The following is a 22,876-nucleotide window of genomic DNA, read 5'->3' on the forward strand; positions in this document are numbered from 1 at the left end:
CTGTCCGTCCATCTATCTATCCATCTGTCTGTCTGTCTCTGTCCGTCCATCCCTCCATCTGTCTGTCTCTGTCCATCCACCTATAAGAATGCAGTATCCATCCATCCATCTGTATCTATCTATCTATCTAAAAGAATGCAGTATCTGTTTGTCTCTCCTGTCCGTCTATCCATCCATCCATCCATCCATCCATCCATCTATCTATCTATCTGAAAGAATGCAGTATCTGTTTGTCTCTCCTGTCCATCCATCTATCTATCCATCCATCCATCCATCTATCTAACTGACAGAATGCAGAATATATCCTTCCGTCCCTCCATCCATTCATCTATCTGTATCTATATATCCATCCATCTATCTGACAGAATGCAGTATCTGTCTGTCTCTCCTGTCCGTCCATCTATCTATCCATCTGTCTGTCTGTCTCTGTCCGTCCATCCCTCCGTCTGTCTTTCTCTGTCCATCCACCTATAAGAATGCAGTATCCATCCATCCATCTGTATCTATCTATCTATCTGAAAGAATGCAGTATCTGTTTGTCTCTCCTGTCCGTCTATCCATCCATCCATCCATCCATCCATCCATCTATCTATCTATCTGAAAGAATGCAGTATCTGTTTGTCTCTCCTGTCCGTCTATCCATCCATCCATCCATCCATCCATCCATCTATCTATCTATCTGACAGAATGCAGTATATATCCATCCATCCCTCCAGCCATCTATCTGTATCTATATATCCATCTATCTATCTGACAGAATGCAGTATCTGTCTGTCTCTCCTCTCCGTCCATCTATCCAGTATCTTTCTGTCCGTCCATCCATCCCTCCATCAATCCATCTATCAGTCTCTATATATCCATCTATTTTTATCTGACAGAATGCAGTATCTGTCTGTCTCTCCTGTCCGTCCATCTATCCAGTATCTATCCGTCTGTCCATCCCTCCATCCATCTATCTGTATCTATATATCCATCTATCTATCTGACAGAATGCAGTATCTGTCTGTCTCTCCTGTCCGTCCATCCATCTATCTATCTATCTATCTATCTATCTATCCATCTGTCTGTCTCTGTCCGTCCATCCGTCAGTTCGTCTGTCTGTCTCTGTCCATCCACCCATCTACCTATCAGAATGCAGTATCCATCCATCCATCTGTATCTATCTATCTGACAGAATGCAATATTTACCCGTCCGTTCGTCCCTCCATCCATCCATCCATCCATCCATCTGTATCTATATCTGACAGAATGTAGTATCTGTCTGTCTCTCCTGTCCTTTCATCTATCTATATGCCTGTCTCTGTCCGTCCATCTATCCATCTGTATCCATCTATCCATCTGTATCCATCTATCTATCCATCCATCTATCCATCTATGCATCCATCCATCCATCCATCCGACAGCATGCAGTATCTAACTATCTATGTCTGTCTCTGTTCATTCATCCATCCATCCATCCTTCCATCCCTATCTGACTTTGTCCGTCCATCCATCCATTTGTATCTGTATCCATCCATCCATCCATCCATCCATCCAATTATCTGACAGAATGCGGTATCTGTCTGTCCGTCCATCCATCCATCCATCCATCTATTATCTATCTATATATCTGAGAGAATTTAGTGTCTGTCTGTCTGTTTATATTAGTAAATACACAAGCTAACATGAATTAATAATAAACAATATCATTTTCAGCATTTATTAATCTTAATTATTTAATTAGTCAATTACATGTTAGTTCATGGTGTGGTGATATTAATAAAAGCTGTAGAAGTATTGCTCCGTGTTTATTATATTAACTAATGCATTAACTAATGTAACAAATACAAACTTATTGTAAAGTGTAACCATACAATCCACACCCCAATGACTGAGACAACAAGGCTCGACAAATCTAATACAAATCTTGGTGTCTCAGAAAAAAGCTGTTAATGCAAACACACAGACAGACTGAACGGTCTGTGCCACATCAGATCCCATGAGGAATGTCTGGGCATTGCTAATATCGATGTTCAAATAACATACCACAGCATAACCATATATCCCTCAATTGGAAAAGAGAATCAGTTTCCCATCGTTTTGCATTGACAGCATATACATGTAGTAGATGGTGTAAGGATGCTAAGGTCTTGTTAAAATAAAAGCATTATAATCTTATCGCATCAATTTGACAGGAAAGTGCATTAGTGGAAGACACAGCTTAGGTGTAAGTTCAATGTTTCGACCGGGCTGAATAAACAAGTCTGTCAGGCACGGTTCAGATGAGCTCAGATGGTTAAAGCACTAACGGCAAGCAAAGGGGGGAGGTGGAGGTCGCTGAGCCTGCACCTAAGTTTCCGACCCCAGGCATGGGTAACCGGAGACCAGATCCTGCCACTGAATGATACCAAGAATGCAGGACATTTGGTGACACATTTCCATAGCACAAGCTCCCATGATCTAAACACCAATGGCAGGAAAACTGCAGTGCCATTATGTATTGAGTAAATTTTTTGGGATAAACAGCAGCACAGGACAATCTTAATACGTTACGTGAATGCAGGTAGATGATAAAGTATCAATATCAAAAAGTGCCTCAATCGACTTGAATTCACCCTACTATATGATCAGATATATTGATATATTAACAAATTATAATAACACAATGGGAATGTGGAATGATATAGAGAATTCAAATATGTTTTATACGTACATAACCATGCTTTATTTACATAATTATTATGTATAACAGCAGGGTAGTGATTGAACCACACAAATTATTATTAGTACATTAACATCGATATGTTACAATACATCAAATTGATTTACATCAGACTGCCTGACTTTACATTGACTGAAATGACATTTAGCAATGATGCATGTCATTAACAAGACAAAAGACTGATTGATGCTAATGCAAATGCTTTAACCCTCAGATTAGCAGTGCTTGGGTACTTTATATGCTAATGTACTCATTAGGAAAAGTCTTTCCAAAGACTTTACTTACTTACTAGTGGACCTCTTTGTAAAGGTAATTAAAAAATAAATATTACAAAACCCCCTCTAGTCTGTTCAACATTACCAAGATACATTTTTAAGAAAATGCTTTCAATAAAAGATCAACGAGGTAAACATTTGTTAAAAAAAACATATGCATTGGGAAACACAAGCAATGCCCCACTTTTTAAAGTTCACGCTGTTTAAATATAACTGCATATGTGCCAGTGCATACAACTGCCACCTAATATACAAACACATGGTAAATCACTTATAATACTCGGACGGTTGGTTTCGTTTGACATTTGGAATCAGCAGCTTTGGTTACCTCAAACTTCCTGTAAAAGGCTCCAAAACAGCGCCATCTGGTGTTTATGGTCTGTAATAAAGACACCGGGGGCCAAAGGTGGTTGACTGCAATGCAGCACGAATACACAGCTTGTCTTGGCAGTACACATTTCCCATGCAGCACTAGGTGAATGCCGGTCCCAGTATCACAGTATGAAAACTCCCTATAATATTTAATGATATGATTCGGAAATACAAATGATGGATGCCAGTAAATCATGATTGAAATAATCAGGAATCTTGCAACCGGCTTGTATTTGTAGCACTAAATGACAGCTTATGGTTCGTATTTCTGAAAATTGAGCCCTAACGTGATGGGATGTCCTTGACGTTGCCAGTTGAGGTTTAACAAACACCGGTTGCCAGTGTGTGTTTATGTAGGTTGCTATGGTGGTCAGCGTTTTGATGTTAACGTGAGAGTTGAAGAGACTCTGAAGATCTGAGGCAGCATGTTGCTCAGCTGGTAAAACATGTCCTCTGAGATACTCTGGTGATAAAGAAAATGAAATAAACCAATAATAGCACATTTATGGTCTCAAAGTTAAGGGTACTAAACCATTCACATATTGGCGAAAGGTGTTTTGAAATGCGTCTTAAAAAGTTTTGGTTATAAGACCCCAAAACGCTGTTGTCGTGTAAATGAACAACCAAAATGCCCAAAAGCTTTCCTTAAGCGCCGTCATGTAAACATCCCTTTAATGAGACCAAATCTTACCTGTGGAACAAGAAACTGGACAGTCCGTGAGATTCCTCCATCCCAGGATGCCATTTCCATCATAAAACCTGGAAAAGTAATATACTGTTAAAGCTGCAGTGTGTAACTTTTAGAAGGATCTAATGACAGAAATGCAATATAATCTACATAACTATATTATCAGTGGTGTACAAAGACCTTACATAATTTACTGTATTGTTTTTATTAGCTTAGAATGAGCCATTTTTATTTAAATACACTGCTGGTTCCCTTAAATGGAAGTCGCCATTTTGTGCCGCCATGTTTTTACAATAGCCCTAAACAGACAAACTGCTCTACAGATCGCGTTTTGTCCCTATTGTATTTATTCTTAGACAACGACATGTTTTTCCTGTGGTGGCTACCCTAGCTTCTCTATGCGTTTTGGTAAACAGTTGACTGAGCCATTGGTTGCAATTCACAATCTCACTGCTAGATGCCGCTAAAATCTACAAACTGCACCTTTAATATAATAAGGCATATAATTGTACAGGCATTAGGGTGGTCCTTTATTGTCAATAATATTACACAACAACTCCAAATTAGATCCATCTTACGAGCCTTATAGTGTTGGTGGGCAATGATTAATCGCGATTAATCGCATACAAAATAAAAGTACGTTTTTGCATAATATATGAGTTTGTGTAATTATTATGTATATGTACATTCATGTATGTATTTAAGAAACATTAACATGTGTATATATATTTATTTATATTTTTATAAATAAACAAGATATATAAACAAAACCTCTCTGAAATGTATACATGTGTGTTTCTGTTTAAATATACATAAAAATTACACACAAAACACACTAATATTATTTAAAAACAAAAAATTTTGTATGCGATTAATCACGATTAATTGTTGCCCACCACTACATAGTAATTTCAAATCGTATTAATAGCTAATAACACAAATTATTATTCCTAAATCGATGAGAAGTCTAACTAATAAATTATTAATCCATGTTGAAGATATGTAGTCACTGCTTGTGAATTCTTGCTCACCTTTTACACACTTGAAGACTAGTTCAGCACGTTTCAGACACCAGGGAATGGTCATCTCCTATAGAGCAACAGAGGAAGAGAGGGAGGAGAGCATGCATAATTTTTTTAAAGCATTATAGGAGTGCGAGTCTTGGTTTAAAAGTTACAGTTGCTACAAGTAAACATAGGACGTGACATAAACTCATTACTTTAATTATAACATCTTTAAAGAAATATGCCAACTTTTTGGGACTTTAGCTTATTCACCGTATCCCCCAGAGTTGGACAAGTCCATACATACCATTTTCATCTCCGTTCGTGCCGTAACTCTGCCTTAAGCACCCACTGCTAGCATAGCTTAGCACAAAGACTGGAAGTGAATGGCTCCAGCTAGCATACTGCTCCCAATAAGTGACAAAATAACGCCAACATTTTCCTGTTTATATGTTGTGCTTTGTATAGTCACAGCGTGTACAAATAACAAATTCAAATGAGACACAGCCATCTTTTTACTGTATACATACTGGGATCTATATTCTCAGAAGGCGAAGCACTGCTACTTGGGCGGAGTGATTTGCTCGCACCACCTGAGAAGCCCTGTGGTGAGAAGCAGAGAGTTGCTCAGAGTTGCACTAATCACTCTACCCAAGTAGCAGTGCTTCGCTTTCTGAGAATATAGTTCTTAGTATATATACGGTTAAAAGATGACTGTGTCTCATATGACCTTGTAATTTGTACACGGTGTGACCATACAAAATCACAAAATATAAACAGGAAAATGTTGGCGTTATTTTGTCACTTATTGGGAGCAGTATGCTAGCTGGAGCCATTTACTTCCAGTCTCTGTGCTAAGCTAGGCTAGCGGTGGGTGCGTCAGACAGAGTTACGGCACGCACGGAGATGAAAATGGTATGTATGGACTTATCTAACTCTGGGGGATAAGGTAAATAAGCTAAAGTCCCAAAATTCAGCGTGTTCATTTAAAAAAAATTGCATATAAAATCCACTTGATGGTCCACACTTCTGTAGACTCAAACTAAATGTGACAATCTTGATGACCGGGGATGTAAACAGAGCGAATCCAATACTTGTTAAGCAACATCTACAGTATGTAAAGTGTAGAAAACTACAAATTTTCCAAACTCGAACCTTTAGCCCTACAACCATCGGTTGATTTTGGCTTGAAGGACACACAGTTCCTGTTCAGATGAAAAACATTTCCTGAACCATGAACATTCCTCAATATCAGGCCGCGGTCAGAGAGGCTGTGTTTGAGGTTTTACTTTCACCCATAAACTACGTTGGTCAGCCCAAATGGCCTTCTCCAAAAAAAGACCACATCTAAAATCAGAGTTAAAGACTGCATGTTTGCAAAAGGCAAAAAAGACAATTTTTTTCTAGTTTTGTAAGCTCCCTAAAACAGCAACAAAATGTTCAATAAAAAGTGGAAAAGTTTAATTCAATCAAGAGTCATAAACCATAACTTTTTATATAACTAAGATGCTGTGATCTGTCAGTTAGGTAAATAATAACCAAAGATCAAAACTTGACATATAACATCTCATTTTCAGACCTGTACAGATGGTTTTAGGCTCTGGAATTGCATTAATTCCTGAAATTAAACCATTTGTGTCCCATAAAGAAATAAAGGGAAACTCGTACAAATATAAGGGTGAGTGAATAATTTTTGTTTTTGTGGGTGAACTGACACTCATCCTACCTCTGACATGTCATGTACCAGCAGCAGTGGAATAGTGATGGTGGTGATGTCATGGGTGCAGCAGACTTTTAGGATGTTCCTCAAGCCCATGATGGCCGGGTCTCGGGCTGTGATGTTTCCAGAGCGTACGTTATCGTCAACACAGAGGTGGAATACGATATGAACCTCAGACAGGTTTGAATGGCGGGTGATGTAGAATTCACCTGAAGAGAAAGTGAGCAATATGATGATTTTTAATCACAATATGTATTGCTAGAATGCATGGGCGTCGGAACCATTATACGTGGGTGGGACAGGACCCACCCACTTTTTAAGACCAATGATAATGGACCCACCCACTTTTTCTCTAATTTAGCGCATTTGTCTGTTCACTTATCAAAGGGCTGTTAGTCAAAATCCATTCCACTAGAGCAGGGATCCCTAACCTTTGCTTTTTTTACACCGCGGACCCGTTTCAGCTTTTAAACATAATTCGGGGGGTGAGTGGACGCTGAGTTGCTGTTCGAACAAAGTGCTGAAAAACCTCATTTGCCAAATCTATAACGTTTTAAACAGAAGTAAATGTCAAACAACCATGCATTAGGAAAATTAATAACTGCTTTATTTATAGTATATTTTCTATAGACGTGTAAAACCATATTATAGCGGATTATTTTACTTTCATTGTTTCACGAGTTTGCCTGCCCATTTAGTCTTAATAATTAACGGTAAACGAACTTAGGTTGGTGTTCTTAAAGGCAGCTCGAACCTTAGGTCGGACTCGAGCCCCATGTTCAAGACACAGAAGAAAAAAGAAGGAGATGATGAGGAATTTGCGTCTGTCGCGGAGGCACAGAGACTCCCGTTTTGCTTTTAATGATAATTAACACAGCACTAAATATGGTTCCTTTCAAACGTGAAAAGTGTAGGCTACTCGTTAAAATATTATTACTGCTGTAAAATAGTTTATTTTGATTATGGTGCTACGATCGCTGGATAATTTTCAAGTTTTTTTTACAGAAGCCTGCAATTACTTTTCATTTGCGATATCACAGAGTTGAACGTCTTCACGTATTGTTATTATTTGCGAGGTACATTTGCAGATAATTCATAAAGTCATACCTCTGTTTAATCGATTGTGTTTTAGAAGTACACATGCTCAAACTCGTATGACAGCATTGTTTCCCGACGGATACCATAAAATAAAGTGATCTCATTTCCAGAATCTCACATTTATATTTCTCTAAGAGAGAGTTAGAGAGATTGGGTATAACAAATAAAAAGGTATACAAAAGTTTTATCAGTTTACCTTCATTCGTTTTTCTTACCTTTTATTTCCTCAAAATAAAAAATAAACATTGTAGCCTACTGTCAGCAGAGTAGAGAAAAAAAATGACACAGAGAAAGATAAATGAAACATGACATCTGTCATTATTTGCAAAATATTTAAAGGGCTATTACCAGAATTTCGACCGCAAGGCTGCTGTCTTTAATTTAATAAACGCAAATGTTCAGGCTAATTAAAAGGAAACGTGAAAATGTCATCTATTGAAGTAAATTTATTTTTCGGGGGGGGGGGGGGGGGGGGGGTGTACGTGGGGACCCACCCACTTTTCATTTGCTTCCGACGCCCATGCTAGAATGCTAGAACTAAAAGTGTAACCTATTTTATACCTGGGAGAATATTGGAAGAATTTCGGTCTATAATCTTATTTTTGTCTTCGCTGCCTCCATTTCTCGGCATCTCTATCAAACAAAATTAAAAAGTTAACAAAATCACAAAATTACCATAATACTTGAAGTTCAAACAGTCAGCAAAATGCTAAATTATATAAGTACAATACACAAACATTTGCGCAAACGTATCAAGTTACGCTGCAGCAAGCCCAGGTCCAATGAAACCGAACACTTCCTCGCGGAAGGTCTGAAGTTGAATATCTGATGGTGCAATGCAGAGGTTTTGGTTTCACTTCCAGTTGTTCTGTCACTCACCGGGCTGCTCTTTCTGCTTGCTGTTGCGTTGAGCTCGAGCGTACAGCACCACCTGCTGGATGATCTCCAGCTGCTCATCCACCCTAGGGAAGTGGAAATCTGTGCACTCTTGGGACACCGTGGCAAAATCTGATACCACAGAAATAATGCAGGATGCTATTTTAGGCGACATAAAATGAGAAATGATGAGTTTTGTGACATAATTTATTAGTACCTCTTTTAATCCCACTGTATGAATTGACCCTGTTGTCAACCAACAGCACCAGGCCACAGAGCGATGTGGAGTACAGCGAGAGAGCAGTTTGCAACCTCCGCAGTTTCACCCCACTGCTGCTATGGCGACGGTGCTTACAAAAGTCCAGCACGTGGGATCTCACCAGCCGTAGGTTGTGCATGGTCTTAAGTTGAGCCCCTGAATAACACATATCAGTAGCCATTATATTTATTTACTAAGATGCATCAATGTACGTATGCATGTGTTTTAAGCAGAAAACTGAGAAAACAGTGGGCGTAAATGACTTTAAACCCATATGTAGCGAGCAGGTGACTCCTTACCTAAGTGGATGGTGAAGCTCTCCTCCAGCTGTCGCTGCTCCTCGAAAAGTCGATCCCCCGCCTCGCCTGCCTCCCCCAGCTGTCCCGGCTGCACCTTGATCTCCTCGCTGAAACAAAAATAATAGTTACTATAGTTTTGCGATCAATCACAATAGCTGGGTTTCCATCAAAACGTGAAGTGTATCTTTTCAAAATTCGCAAAAAGGAAAAAAAACAAACAAATGTAATTAGGTGCATTTCCATGAAGTTGTTCAAGTGAATGACTGTGATATTGGTAACCCAGTAACCAACAGTAAATAAAACAGGGTATATGGAGACAGGACTGCATTTAGTTACGATTGGGCAAGTTATACATTTACTAGCAGTGCAGCTTGTAATTGCCACACTGAATGCTTTGCACAAGAAAAAGAAATGCAGAATTTTTGATGCAGGCACTAGCCTCAATGGCATTGCGATGACGTCGAGCCCCATATATGAGAAAGACAACGTCAGCTGATACAGTTAGATGATTAGTCACATGGGTTTAATGTTCGCTACATTATAACTTATTCGGCAAATGTGTTTCTATCTTCCATTATTCGCATTTACTCTTTCTTGCATAAATCAAAAACCACCTCAAGCGTGCGTAAAATTGGGCGTTTCCATCATTCGTTTCTTATGCAATACTTCAAAATGCGCATAAAATCAGAGTGATGTCGCTATGCCAAAGTGGGGTTAGCAAACCAGTACTACTAAACAAAATGTTGGCTATTAAAAACTGGGTTTTAAATATGAAAATAATTCACTCCTCCATAATATGATGACACACAGACCTCTGATTTTTGTGTTAAAGGCCGTTCACATTATAACGAAAACTATAGCGTTTACTATAAAGCTAACTATGTTAGCGTCCACACCATAGACTGTAAAAAAAGAAGAACTAAACACAAACCTATTTTTAAAACAAATATTTGAATTTACATTAGCGTGATAAAAACTACAGTAAATGACAGAATCCAGCTTCGGATAAAAGATAATTGAAGTGTAATTAAATTTTTTTTGTTGGTCTCAAGTCCCATTGAATAACATGGGGAGGCGGGGTTTATGGCCTATACTGGGACCAGTCACTGGGGGGCGATCGAGACGTTTTGGCTTCACTTTTCAGGGCTTGTGCGGCATGCTTGGTCCACACCAACGAATGACAACGATAACTTTATGCTAATTCACTCTAGAGGTGCAGTACTTGCACAAATCATTTACCTTCGATGGCAACTTATAGTGCATATTTCCTTTTATAAAAATCCTGTAATTGTTCACGTGTCAATAAATGTATAAATGAAAAGTTTGGTTCCAAAACGCGATGAACGCCATAAAAAAAATAAAAAAAATAAAATAAAAAAAAAATATATATATAGTTACCACCAAAATCATTATTGTATCAGGTCAGTATTAAAAAGTAAATTCTTAATTTTACGCAAAATCCGATATCCGCCGTGTTATTCCGTCATCTTTTCTCCCTTTTTTTCCCCAAAACGCGATAAACGTCAGTCCTTCTCGGCAGAATGCAATAAATACGCTCAACAAATCACAGTGCACCAGTCCACGCATTGTAAACAATGGTGGCGCATTAAATACACATGGAATCCTAGTTTTCCTCATCTACTTTGTACTTTGTGATTAACAAACAAACATACAAACAACAAAATTATACTTTTGATAGCATTGATAAACCTGAGGTGGTTCTCTGTGGCGGGAAAGAAACGTAAGCCACTCGGGCACTCAGGGAAAGGAAAAATGCCAGCTGTTGCTTCTGTCATGCTAACACACTGACCCCAAGGGGATCTTATGAAAAACTTTCCATTATTTTACTCAAAGTCAATGAAAATCGAGCAGGAACAAAACGTTTTACAGCTGATCGCGGTCAAAAAAGTTCAGCGATGACGTCCCAAGGATGACAGCAGCAATGAGTGTGTTAGCAATGATTTTGATTAATGCCACTAATGTTTTTTTTAAATCAGTGTATACCACTTGTCAACTAAATGAATATAACATGGCAAAGATGAATGCACATTTATAGATTTATTGCATTTTGCAGAAAAAAAATTATCTTTGAAAATCAAATTAGCATTTGAATTTTTAATGTTATTATAAACTAAAGATGCTATGTGAAAGTTTGTAACAGAAAATAGTGGTTTTCATCTTCACTTTCTTGGTATAGAAAACACATTTTTAACCGAAATTAGTCAAAATGGATTTATTGCGTTTTGGAGCCAAACTATTCAAATATGCTGTTCTTGTTGTATTTACACAGTGGGTATAACCAACAGATATCCTTAACACACCGCGTTTGGGTAACTCTACCAGTTTCTTACCTTTTGGAGAGGTCAATGTAGTAGAAAAAAGCATTAGGTAGTGAATTTCACAGTAACTTCAACAGCGCTGGATACTCTAGGTAATTTTATGTTATAACTAGACTTCTCCACTGTCATGTCAAATACGCATGCACTTGAAGTTCAAATAGATTTGATTGGCGGGTTTATCATTCATCAGTAAAAAAAAAAAAAGAAAATTCGCTCAGAAAGTGATCCCAACGATATTTTCATTGTATCTTTATCGTTATAGTTGTGGTGTGAACTCCGCTATTCTCTTCAATATATATATATATTTTTATAGTTATTGTTATCATTATAATTTGAATGGCCCTTTAAGGTTGCCATCAGTAAACAGACAGGTGTCAATCCAGATCAATACAGTTGGTAAGCATTTTGTATTTATTTTAATTTTATGCATACTATAGTGTATTGTATTGTTGTTGCAGTGTCTTTTGTCTGGCACTGTTTGCACTAGGTTTCACACATGCACTTTATTTACTTTTTGTAGTCAACAGCTCTGTGTAGTTTAATATATGATTAAAATGACAATAAGGTTTCTTAACTTAAGAAAATGTTTGGTTAACCAAACCTCTGGCTCTATATTGTTTCTTCACTCACTTGATCGAGCTGTTATTGGGATTCTGAAGGTCTCGATGAAGTTTCATGACCCACTCCTGATACTCTTGTTTCTGGATACCCGTGACTTGTTTTAGTTCACTGGCCCACTTGTTCTCCAGTACCTTTGGATTATGAACAAAGATAAGCGCAATGATGTTGTTATTATCCCAGTAAACATACAGAAGTAGTTTTAAAACTGGTCTCACCTGCTGTGCGTCAAAGTGCTGGGCAGCCACAGTATTCACATCTTGGTCACACAAAGTCTTCCCAAGCTCCTGCATGACTTTATCCATCTCTGCAGCCTGCCTGTAAGGACACAGTCAAGTTTTACACACTAACTTACACTACCAGTCAAAGGTATGGACTAAACTTACAGTAAGACCTCGTACTACACACACCTCTCCTGAAGTTTCTTGAGCTCCATGTCTCTCTCACTGATAAGCTCAGAGACACTGACAAAGTAACTGTGTTCTAGGTTGAGTAGGGTCTCGGAGGCCGGAGAGTGGATCAGCTCGTGGTACACACTTGCGAAATCCTCATCCCAGCTGGGTTCCTCAGGACGGGCATGTTCCAATGTAGTCTACATACAGAAAATGAGAAAAACATATGTGATCCTGGACCACAAAATCAGTCATAAGTCGCCCAAGTATAGCAATAGCCAATAATACATTGTAGGGGTCAAAATTATTGATTTTTTCATGCCAAAAAGGAATATACCAAAAATTTACTTATCAGTAGTAATATGTGGACGTCATTCGAACAATTTTAAAGGCGATTTTCTCAATATTTAGATTCGAGATGAGATTCCAGACTTTCAAATAGTTGTATCACAGCCAAATATTGTCCTATCCTAACAAACCATACATCAATGGAAAGCCTAATTTTTCTAAAAAAATTGCCCCTATGAGGTTTTGTGGTCCAGGGTAACATATAGGTTTGATCAAGGACAAGCAGGTGTATTTGACTAGTTAACACTTGTTCTGCAGCAACTTGCCAACTATTTAAAAAAAGTACAAATACGAAAAAAAATGACCAAATACCAAAATATGTTTTAAATATAAGTTAAATGCATTTAGCAGAAAGTAAAGCTTAATAAAATACTATATTTTTGAATTTGAAAAAAGATTTTTGTGACTGCTCGTCCGAGGGGTGCAAAATCAAAATAAGTGTTTGTGTGTCATGTGTGTTGCTTGTGTTTTCAAAATGTGTTTGTTGCGTCATGTGAACCATGTGCATCACGTGTTTTGTCAAAAATATTCACAAAATACATGCAAGACACTCTCTTAACAGTAAACTCTGATTACGCATGAGATTATCTGGCAAACGCGAGTCTCTTTTATCATAAACCCTTTAGTCGCATCTGCAGCAGGCACTTATTTTGACAAAACATGTGATGCACATAGGATCACTCGACGCGCAGAACAAATATTTTGAAATTAGGAACCACACACATGACGGGCTACATACATGTTGTGACGAACTTCACATCGAGCGCCCTCGAAAAAAGAAGTCACCGGCCGCCACTGCTTCATATATTAATATATATTTTTAAATGTAATTCAGGGGCAACAAATACATTTCTAGTTTTACAACAAAAAATATATTTTCTTGCCCAAAACAGAAAAGTTTGTATAAAATGTATATGTATTTATATAATTATAAAAATATATGTATATATTTTGCAGTTAAAATATATTTCATTTGAACTTTTGAAAGCGTGTTATGTTTACAGGTAATACACAAAGTTATATATATATATATATATATATATATATATATAAGATATAAATAAATAAAAATGGGCAAAAATATAATAGTTAAAAATAAATTTTTGTAAACATATTTCAAAATATATTTCAGTACATATATATTTTTGACATTTTTTGTATATTTTACACTCAAATTACATATATATTTTTTTAAATACACATTTCATATTTAATATTATTTTATTTTATTATATTTTTGCCATATATGCATGCACAAATGTGAATTAAATTTGGATGTCGGCGCTGTGGATAGCATGTGAGGTGATGTTGGCATATTCTTTCTGCCGTATTAAAGTTTAACAATATGTGACACTGTATGAGTGTGAACACCCATCTTAAGTCATTTTTTATGATTTACTGTTTTCTACATAAATCATCTTACATAATGTAAAGAACATTTGTGTAAATCATGTTAAAGACTGAAAAAAAAAGAGTTAAATCAAACTTTGATGCTCGAAATCTCAAGATTAAATTATAAGACTTTAGCCAGATAAGTGTGCATCACTTATTTTGACAAAACACGTGATGCACATAGGATCACTCGACGCGCAGAACACATATTTTGAAATTAGGAACCACACACATGACGGGCTACATACATGTTGTGACGAACTTCACATCGAGCGCCCTCGAAAAAAGAAGTCACCGGCCGCCACTGCTTTATATATTAATATATATTTTTAAATGTAATTCAGGGGCAACAAATACATTTCTAGTTTTACAACAAAAAATATATTTTCTTGCCCAAAACAGAAAAGTTTGTATAAAATGTATATGTATTTATATAATTATAAAAATATATGTATATATTTTGCAGTTAAAAATATATTTAATTTGAACTTTTAAAAGCATGTTTTGTATACAGGTAATACACAAAGTTTTTCTTTCAAAGTTATATATATATATATATATATATATATATATATATATATAAATATTTAAAAAAATAAAAATGGGCAAAAATATAATAGCTAAAAATTTATTTTTGTAAACATATTTCAAAATATATTTTAGTACATATATTTTTTGGCCATTTTTGTATATTTACACTCAAATTACATATATATATTTTTTAAATACACATTTTATATTTAATATTATTTTATTTTATTATTTTTTTTGCCATATATGCATGCACAAATGTGAATTAAATTTGGATGTCATCTAAATCTCATCATTACATCTGAATGTAATGGTTGGCGCTGTGGATAGTATGTGAGGTGATGTTGGCATATTCTTTCTGCCGTATTAAAGTTTAACAATATGTGACACTGCATGAGTGTGAACACCCATCTTAAGTCATTTTTTATAATTTACTGTTTTCTACATAAAATCATCTTACATAATGTAAAGAACATTTGTGTAAATCATGTTAAAAACTGAAAAAAAAGAGTTAAATCAAACTTTGATGCTCGAAATATCAAGATTAAATTATAAGACTTTAGCCAGATGTCACAAATTTAAATTCGTACTTATACATTTGCTTTATTGCAAATTGTGCATCCCTGCTTTTATGGTGGAACAGAAACACATATGAAAACCTTATTCTTATACTTATACTTTAGGACTTACATTTAGCCTACATACTTAATACAGTTTGGAAGCTCGATTGCTCCTATAAATAAAAACATATGAATCTTTATACGCAAACAACCAGGTGGTTGTTAAAAGGCCATTCGATGGGCTTTAAATAGTTTGGAAAGCATCCACGTGTATTTGCTTATGGTGGCAGTAAAAAAATTAATGACTATCCTGTATGCATTCATAGATGTGAGCCAGCAGAAGTTCGTAGGAAAGGGAGGGGGCGGATTCTGCTTTCTTTTTATAAGTTTGCTTGAGCAAGTGGAAGCAGAATATAAACTGCAATACTTTGAAGTGCAAATGCAGATGGTCTGCTTGACCTTCTTAAAAGTGAAAACAGGACAGATATTGTGTTTCAAAGGAATTTCTAGTGCTGACAGAATAAGTATCTGATTCATTTAAAATAAACTAAAGAATCTCCTGAACAGCAAATAAAGGATTGTGTTAAATTTCTGTTCATGTCAAATAACTTTTATATACAGCCTAATAATCCACATGATAGTGCTTGAGCTGTATCCAATAAAAGTACAGTTATTGGGTTCAAATTGTTTCCATACCTCAGAATAGGCCTTGGCCCATGAATTTGTAAGTATGTTGATGTCCACCTGTCCTGTTGTGAGTCTCTCAAGGGCTGCCTCTGCTTCCCTGTCATAGTCCTCTAATGTTTCCCTTTCTATAAAACTGACCAGCCTTGTTTTCAAGTCTGAAATTAGGAAAAAATTTTTGCATAATTCAAACATTTGTGTTTTATTGCATGTAGCTAATTTAGAGTTCAAGTCATATATAGCTCATCTAAATATATTACCATTTTCAACAAAGCAGGGCATATTATGAAGCAGCATTATACGTCCATGAAGGTCATTCACATTTTCTTGAAATGGGAACTGAAGTGGCACTTTAAGGACACAGTCATGTTTTCCTGCCTTGAACTCAAACACAAACTCCTTTTCAATAGTATTGGGTTTCCCTTTGTTTTTCCTCATTTTCACCTATAAAAAAACAACAATAACAAATATTAGAGTATAGCATTATATAGAAACTGGTTAAGATGCTGAATGTAATACAATAAAAATAACATACCATAATGTATGATTATGTATAGTTATTATAAAATATACAACAATAAGAAATATTGGTATCAAGTACACCAGTTAAGTTAATAGGCAACATGCTCAATAAGTTCAATACAGTACAATACATTCTGGATTGACGCCGTTCTCTGACTTATCTTTACAGCTTTGCTAATATTTTTATGACTTAATATGTTACAGCTAGAAATTTTATATTATACATGTACCGTTATAGATTAAGATACCTTATTCACAACATTTCAATGATTTAATAGCATGCTGCACACATCACATTGATTCAGTGGTTCGTGAGACGAGCAAAACACACAACGACCACATTATCAATTAAATATACTTGAAAATAACATTGTGATTATGTTTATTAATTTTAATATTTATGTTGTTAATGGTTATCTAGTGAATTCTCCTGCATTATTACCTTGCGAGCGACTTCCGGTCTCTCTCCGCTTGTTTCGCTCGGTCAGCTGACCGGCTAGTTTACTTTTGGTATCAGCAGTTTCCACACGACATGAAAAAAAATCCAATGTTAAAATAATTCCGCAATCTCGACGAAATTACATTTTTTAGCATTTATTATTATGTGACATTTCCCACGGATATTACTTCAGGTAAGTTGTATTTATATTATTTGTTGAAAGTGTTTCGCGCTATTCACAGCATAGAAATCTATGCTGCGTTCCAGGCAACCGGTAACCCGTAACTCACGAGTTCAAAACCACGACTCACGACTCTGAACTGGGAGTACATCGATCTAGTACGAGTTCACGGGTGGGAAGTCACGGGTTTGACTGCCGTTCCAGTGCACTTTCACCGGTAGAAGGTTGTAAAAACACGAGTTACAGGCTGCCTGGAACGCATAGAGTCGTGAGTCGTGGTTTTGAAGTCGTAACTCACGGGTTTTAAAAGCCTGCCTGGAACGCAGCAATATGTTATTATGCCAGTGGCATAATCTTTTTTTTTTTTTTTTTTTATTGCATATGAACATATATATATATACATACATATATAACAACAAGAGAGTTATGACAATGTATTGTACATAAATGTTGTCAGTGTACATATGTAAATGATTAATGTAATCCAAAATAAAACAATAACAAAGTTAGCCAGAGAGAACAAACAACCCCCCCCCCCCCATAAGTGGTGCATATTACTTGTCTACATCAACCAGTGGCATAATCTAGGTAGACGCCCTATCGACCGCTACTGCCTACTGACGCGGTCGAGCCGTGGGGCCGCCATCTTAGATCGGTCACCCGCTCCACTCAGTGTAATCTGTATGACAGGTGGAATGAGCAATCAGCGCATTTAATTAATCATATCTCAGTGAATACCGAACTGATTTTCACGCGGATTCTTTTGCTGCAAAGGTCTTTCATGGAGCTATGATACAGGACACACGGTTCGGCGTATTTTAACCCCTTATGCGGCGCAAATCCCGTTTGAGTGGTTGGTGACAATGTGATTTACATCTTTAAATGAATATTTCTCTGGGATTTTTTGGGCTAGAAGCCTAATCTCGGTCTTGTTTTAAAGAAGACAATTTAAGGTTTTTCACAGATGTCTTATAAGGTGAAAATATTAAATATATTTTTTTATAGCAGTTTACCTTTATTTTAATACATAAAAATAATGCAATAACATATACATTTTATATATAAAAGTATAAAAATGTAAATGTTTCACACAATAATGTAAACATGAAGCAATATGTCTCAAGTAGTTGTAATACAAATTTCAAGTTAAATTCATAAAACTGAGGTTTGTGTCACACTTTTAATGGTTTTACCAACAACTGCCACTAGATTTTGCTGCATATTCTTGTATATTCACAAACTAATAAATTACCGTCACCGCATTATTATTATTATTAATGCAAAACGGGTTTGAAATGTTAAAACTACATTCTGAGAGCTTTCCGATGATATATAGCTTGTCATGATTTTTTAGGTTGAGAGTAGAGGTTTACTCAACAGTTTACTTAACAGTAATATAATATTCTGATATAAGATATAAAGTGAGCAGACGTCCAAAATCTGTGGATATGGATGTAGGATATGGTAAAGCACCTCTGATGGTAAAGCACATCATCTTATAATCCACAAGTAACTACTTTAGCACTTTAAAAGTGTAGTTAAGTTGTGAGCAAAGGTGGAAATTGTTTGCGGTTGTCATATGGTTTGATATTTTGTTGTCTATCTATATCTTATCTTAATTTTTTAGACCAATGTAAGGTTTGTGTCAAAGCTGCCCTAAACCAAAGTACCTTTAGGGAAGACATGCAACTAGGCGACTTGCAATTTTGGGCCCTATGAAAGAATATAACATTGGGCCATCTACCACACCCACGTCACTACTAATAAAAATAATTGGGGGCCCAAATAGTTCAGATGCCAAATTATAGTTATTTACTTTTATATCATTAACACTTTTATGTCCTGAATAAAAAAGTTTTACAGGGGAAATCTGACTTTTTCCATGTTTTAGTGCTATAATTGGTTCCCCAGTGCTTCCATCAACCCAGTAAATTTGTTTTGGTAAACCATGCTCTGCAAGCATGTGAAAAATAGGTCATTGAAATTTGGCTCCCTTTGTGATGTCAGAAGGGGATAATACCGCCCGATAATCTGCATTATCCAACCACCACACTGCCATTTAGTGCAGAGATCAACTCATTTGCATTTTAAAGGACACATCCAAAACAGCACATTTTTGCTCACATACTCTGGGGACACAAAAGATTTATTTGACATCTTAAAAAAGTCTTGTGAAATGTCCCCTTTAATGGTTGAATATTACACGTGATTAATTTCTGAGAGGAGTTGAAATGCAGATTTAAATGTGCAAATTCAGTTTGACATTCATCTCTCAAAAATGATAAAATGTCCAAAAAAGGAAAAGTCCACATTAAAATAAACGTCACAATGCAGGATGATCTTTGATAGACAGGTTCTCTGTTAAACTACATATTTATTGTGTGTCATGCATATATTCACTCAATGAAAGTGTGAATGACAGACATCAATAACTCAGGGGGTGTGACTAGAGTACCTTTAATCGATTGTTTTCGCTTTGTAATCGTCTGAACTGACAGCTTGTGATTGTCTCATGAGGACTCTCCACAGGTACGCTCTCCACATCCTCCGATTCGGACTCCTTAGTTACCCGCACAGATGTGGCATTCTGATGAAGACCAGCATCGTAACATCATCATCAACACTCAAATATTATGAACACATCATAAACCAGAACAGTCCCGAAACATAAATGAAAACCCGTTTTCTATCCCATTAAATATCAACACTGAGTTTTTAGCATTGATGTACAACCTTTTAAGGCCCTGATGTAAGGTAGAAGAGAAGGAAACGGTCTTTACCTGAAAACTCTGGTCTTTCATGTCCTCAGCCTGTGATACACCTCTATATTGAGATTAAGAGAGAGCGAGACACACAGATTTACTTCTCATACGTACTGTGTTCAATTATTACACTTACATTAATGCATTTTGCCAGCGGAAGCTTTTAAGCAACTTACAGTGCAACTTCACGGACCAATACATTTCATCAATTCATGTGTTCATTGCAGGGTTTCTGCAGGTTTCACCAAATCAAATTTAAGACTTTTAAAGATCATTATGAATTAAATTTAAAGGGGAAATTTCCCATGATTTTTTTAAGATATCAAATACATTTTTGGTGTCTCCAGAGTTTTTATGTGAAGTTTTAGCTCAAAATATCCAACATATAATTTACTGTAACATGTTAAAATTGTCACTTCGTAGGTGTTGAGCAAAAATGTGTCCTTTAATATGCAAATGAGCTGATCTCTGCACTAAATGGCAGTGCTGTGGTTGGATAGTGCAGATTAAGGAGCAGTATTATCCCCTTCTGACATCACAAGCGGAGCCAAATTTCAATGAGCTATTTTTTCCACATGCTTGGAGAGCATGGTTTACCAAAACTAAGTTACTGGGTTGATCTTTTACACATTTTCTAGGTTGTTTGAAACACTGGGAACCCAATTATAGCACCTAACATGAAAAAAGTCTGATTTTCATGATAGGTCCCCTTTAAGACCTATAAAACGAGTTTTTCACCTTGAGACTTCAGGACGAAGTTTTAAGAAATCCTCAATGATGAAATATATGAATAGAAAATATCCTTTTATTTAACTGAAATCACAAGATTTTTAAATGTTTTAACCAATTTATAGAGTTTTCACTAACTATTATTTTGATAATTCAGGATGATCAAGTAATCTGATATTTTTTGGTAATAAAAATAGACCTAGAGGAGCAAAGGCTTTAAAAAATGACAATCTTGTCTTGATGAGACAATAATAATTGGTGCAATTAAGGTACCAAAACCCAATAAACACATGGTTTTATTAAACAACAATGCTAAAATACAGTGATGAAAATAAGTTTTTGAACACCCTGCTATTTTGCAAGTTTTCTCACTTAGAAATCATGGAGGGGTCTGAAATTGTCATCGTAGGTGCATCATGTCCACTGTGAGAGACATAATCAACAAAAAAAATCCAGAAATCAAAATGTATGATTTTTTAACTGTTTATTTGTATGATACAGCTGCAAATAAGCATTTGAACACCTTAGAAAATGAATGTTAATATTTGGTACAGTAGCCTTTGTTTGCAATTACAGAGGTCAACGTTTCCTGTAGTTTTTCACCAGATTTGCACACACTGCAGGAGGGATTTTGGCCCACTCCTCCACACAGATCTTCTTTAGATCAGTCAGGTTTCTGGCCTGTCACTGAGAAACACGGAGTTTGAATTCCCTCTAAAGATTCTCTATTGGGTTTAGGTCTGGAGACTGGCTATGCCATGCCAGAAACTTGATATCCTTCTTACAGAGCCCCTCGGTTATTCTGGCTGTGTGCTTCTGGAAAATTTTCATGTTGGACGACCCAGCCTCAACCCATCTTCAATGCTTGCGCTATTTAATGTGCACTCCGGTTTACCTCTGAATTGTCCTAGACGCGACTCGATGCGGCGCTGAGCTGCGCGTCCAGTGTGCGACCCCCTTAAGACAGTTTCTAAAATAACTGAACATGTGTTCGACATATGCATCTCGGACGGCTTGGGGGTGAGTAAAACATGGATTTAATATCATTTTTGGCCAAACTATCTCTTAAAAAAGTGACACAAACCACATTTTTTTTTTTTTGTGATTTTAATTTTACATTTTTATCAAACTACTTGAGACTTATTGTTTCATGTTTACATTATTTATTTTGTGAAACATTAACATTTTTATCTTTTTTTTTATAAAATGATTGTGCATTGCATTATTTTTTAATATTAAAATATATTTAAACTGCTATAAAATGTCCTCTGTTTAATATTTTCACCTCCAGCAGTGATAAAAAAACCTCCAGCAGTGATACTTCAGTGACAAACCTCAAGTTGTCTCATTTAAAACAAGACCCAAGATTAGGCTTCTATCTAGACCAAAAAAATGACAGAGTTATATTTATTTTTAATTAAGAGGTTAAATCTGCAGTTTTTTTTAGGGTATCTGCGTGCGTGGAATATGGAAAGGCCTGCTTTTTATCTAGACCTTGACGCTTTATATGCAGGGGCGTGTCTAGAGGGGGGGCATGGGGTGGCACCGCCCCCCCTTGGAATATGATTGGCCCCCCCTGGTGCCCCCCCTCCAATCTCATTGGGCCAGCTAGATTTACTGTCAACCTGAAAATTCCCACCGCACCATTGGACCAGAGAGCTGTCAATCACTGTTTGATTTGAGACTCGTGCGAACGCGAAGACGAAGCGAGCAGAGTAGTTGCTCGTTTTTAAAACAGGAGGAAAGAGATACCATGACACCCATCACACCATTGGACCAGTTGTCAGACACCCACCATACCATTGGACCAGTTGTCAATCACTGTTTGATTTCCCTTGTGAAAAATTAGCGTACTTAAGTGTATTGAAAGCATACTTTTTGTGTACTTAAAATAATAAAAGTATACTTTTTGAGAAGTGCACTTGCTAAAAATATAAATTAATATAAATTAAAGACCACTTAAGCGTAATTAAATTGAATACACTTTAATGACACTATTTATTAACACACTTAAGTGCACTTTTTACAACTGCACTTTGTAAGAATATGTATTTAATTTTAACTTATATTAAGTACACTTTCATCAT

General features: G+C 36.3%; 1 protein-coding gene across 1 annotated transcript; it reads right to left on the bottom strand.

The window, feature by feature from the left end:
• Nucleotides 1–1,764: 1,764 nt before the first annotated feature.
• ferry3 (FERRY endosomal RAB5 effector complex subunit 3) lies at nucleotides 1,765–17,355 on the bottom strand. Its single transcript, XM_065291735.2, has 14 exons — nucleotides 17,121–17,355; nucleotides 16,417–16,600; nucleotides 16,169–16,314; nucleotides 12,660–12,841; nucleotides 12,468–12,567; nucleotides 12,262–12,383; nucleotides 9,293–9,399; nucleotides 8,952–9,149; nucleotides 8,738–8,866; nucleotides 8,420–8,491; nucleotides 6,767–6,969; nucleotides 5,068–5,125; nucleotides 4,040–4,107; nucleotides 1,765–3,811 (listed from the first exon to the last, which is right to left on the bottom strand). Exons 2-14 carry the CDS (start codon nucleotides 16,592–16,594, stop codon nucleotides 3,719–3,721), a joined length of 1,656 nt encoding a protein of 551 aa, XP_065147807.1. The 5' UTR covers nucleotides 16,595–16,600; nucleotides 17,121–17,355; the 3' UTR covers nucleotides 1,765–3,718.
• Between the last annotated feature and the right edge of the window lie 5,521 nt (nucleotides 17,356–22,876).

Source organism: Paramisgurnus dabryanus, chromosome 23 (assembly GCF_030506205.2).
Source record: "Paramisgurnus dabryanus chromosome 23, PD_genome_1.1, whole genome shotgun sequence".
NCBI classification, from domain to species: domain Eukaryota; kingdom Metazoa; phylum Chordata; class Actinopteri; order Cypriniformes; family Cobitidae; genus Paramisgurnus; species Paramisgurnus dabryanus.